General features: G+C 41.0%; 1 protein-coding gene across 1 annotated transcript in view; it reads right to left on the bottom strand.

The window, feature by feature from the left end:
• Positions 1-845, bottom strand: part of BNC1 (basonuclin 1) — a 19,497-nt gene extending 18,652 nt beyond the window's left edge. Inside the window, exon 1 of the mRNA XM_010571928.1 lies at positions 701-845. Coding sequence (XP_010570230.1) covers positions 701-709 — 9 coding nt within the window. The 5' untranslated portion in view covers positions 710-845. The remainder of the gene's footprint in view (positions 1-700) is intronic.
• Between the last annotated feature and the right edge of the window lie 580 nt (positions 846-1,425).

The raw sequence follows: 1,425 nt of genomic DNA on the forward strand, positions 1-1,425 counted from the left end.
CCCCCCCCTTCCCCCCCCCCCCACTCTCCCCCTCTTCCCCCTGAAATACAAACAGACTGATCCTAAGAAAAGAATTCCTGGCCTTATTTTCTGGATGCTAAATAGTCGACAATAAATTGTATATAAAGGACATACATTAGACTCCACTTTAGTGGTAATTTCTAAAGAACTTCGTAGTGAAATTACATTGTTGTCTGCTCTCCAGTGCATTTATACGTCATGATAATGATAATGTATCTGCTTAAAACACTTGACTCAGAACACATCTGAGTCACAAATCACAGATTTTATTGCTATTAATGTATACCGAGGACTTGTACAATTAAACATTGTCAAGTATTTATGATTTACATGCTACTACTTCAATTGGAAAACAATTACACAAGTGATGGCTCTGCTTATTATAATCAGCCTGCAATTCTGCATTACTTACTGTAGAACAGAAAAGTCATACAGTTGTTTACAGTGCACAGCAGAAAGAAAACCAGGATTTTTTACATAAACTAGTTTTCTACTTTCACAGTATCTTTTCGTAATTAAGAAATGGAGAGTACAGCTCCCTACAGCTCTCATCTCCATTGTTCATTACCCAAAACAACACCATTGCAAGATTTTTTATATCTCCACAGTGCATAACCACAAGTAAAAGTTGCACAGTAAAAATACACATTCATATAGAACTGCAAAGAACTTTCCTTACCTCAGACATTCTTACTGTGCTTATGTTTCCAGAGCTATAAAACAGTTTCCCATTCCCTCAGTGAGTTGTACAAAGAAGTACTGGAAACACTCCTGCCTGTACAAGTACTAAGGCAGAACCATCACACGCCTCTTTACTCTTGTCTGACTCTGAGCACCTCAAGGTCTGATGTATGCTCAGGCTGTGCACAGGGGAGTGAAATAAGATCCTCCCCCTTGGTGTTCTCCAGACCTACAGTACGAAGTTGTGTCTGCCTCTCACCTCTGCAGCCAGCTCTCACCTCGCTGCCCCGGAGTGGTGTGCTCCAGCGTGCTCCTCCAGTCGCAGGGCAGTCCCCTCACAGCTGGCTTGAAGAGGGCATGACACTCATCTTTCACAGAGATTTGATCAAAAGGAGTCACGGAGGCTTGAGGCGCTCCTAATGCAGTGCGAGGAGATTCTACCTCTGCTCTGGCAGCCTAAGTAATGCATTAAATCAATGCAGCTGACCTAAGGCCTATTACGGGGTTTTTTTTTTTTTCTTCTCAGAGTGTGCAACTATCTGCAAATAAGCTATGAGGTACTTATGATTAAAATTACTTATTTTTAGCGTCAGAGTGTTGTTTTTCAAATTGCAGCTGCTGTGGGGTTTGTTTTTTGGTTTTTGTTTTTTGGTTTTTGTTTGTTGTTTTTTTTTCTCTTTTTAAACAGTTGCAGGTCTCAAAGGTTCACTGAGTGGGGTGTGT

The sequence above is a fragment of the Haliaeetus leucocephalus genome, unplaced genomic scaffold, assembly GCF_000737465.1.
Source record: "Haliaeetus leucocephalus isolate CR32 unplaced genomic scaffold, Haliaeetus_leucocephalus-4.0 Scaffold339, whole genome shotgun sequence".
NCBI classification, from domain to species: domain Eukaryota; kingdom Metazoa; phylum Chordata; class Aves; order Accipitriformes; family Accipitridae; genus Haliaeetus; species Haliaeetus leucocephalus.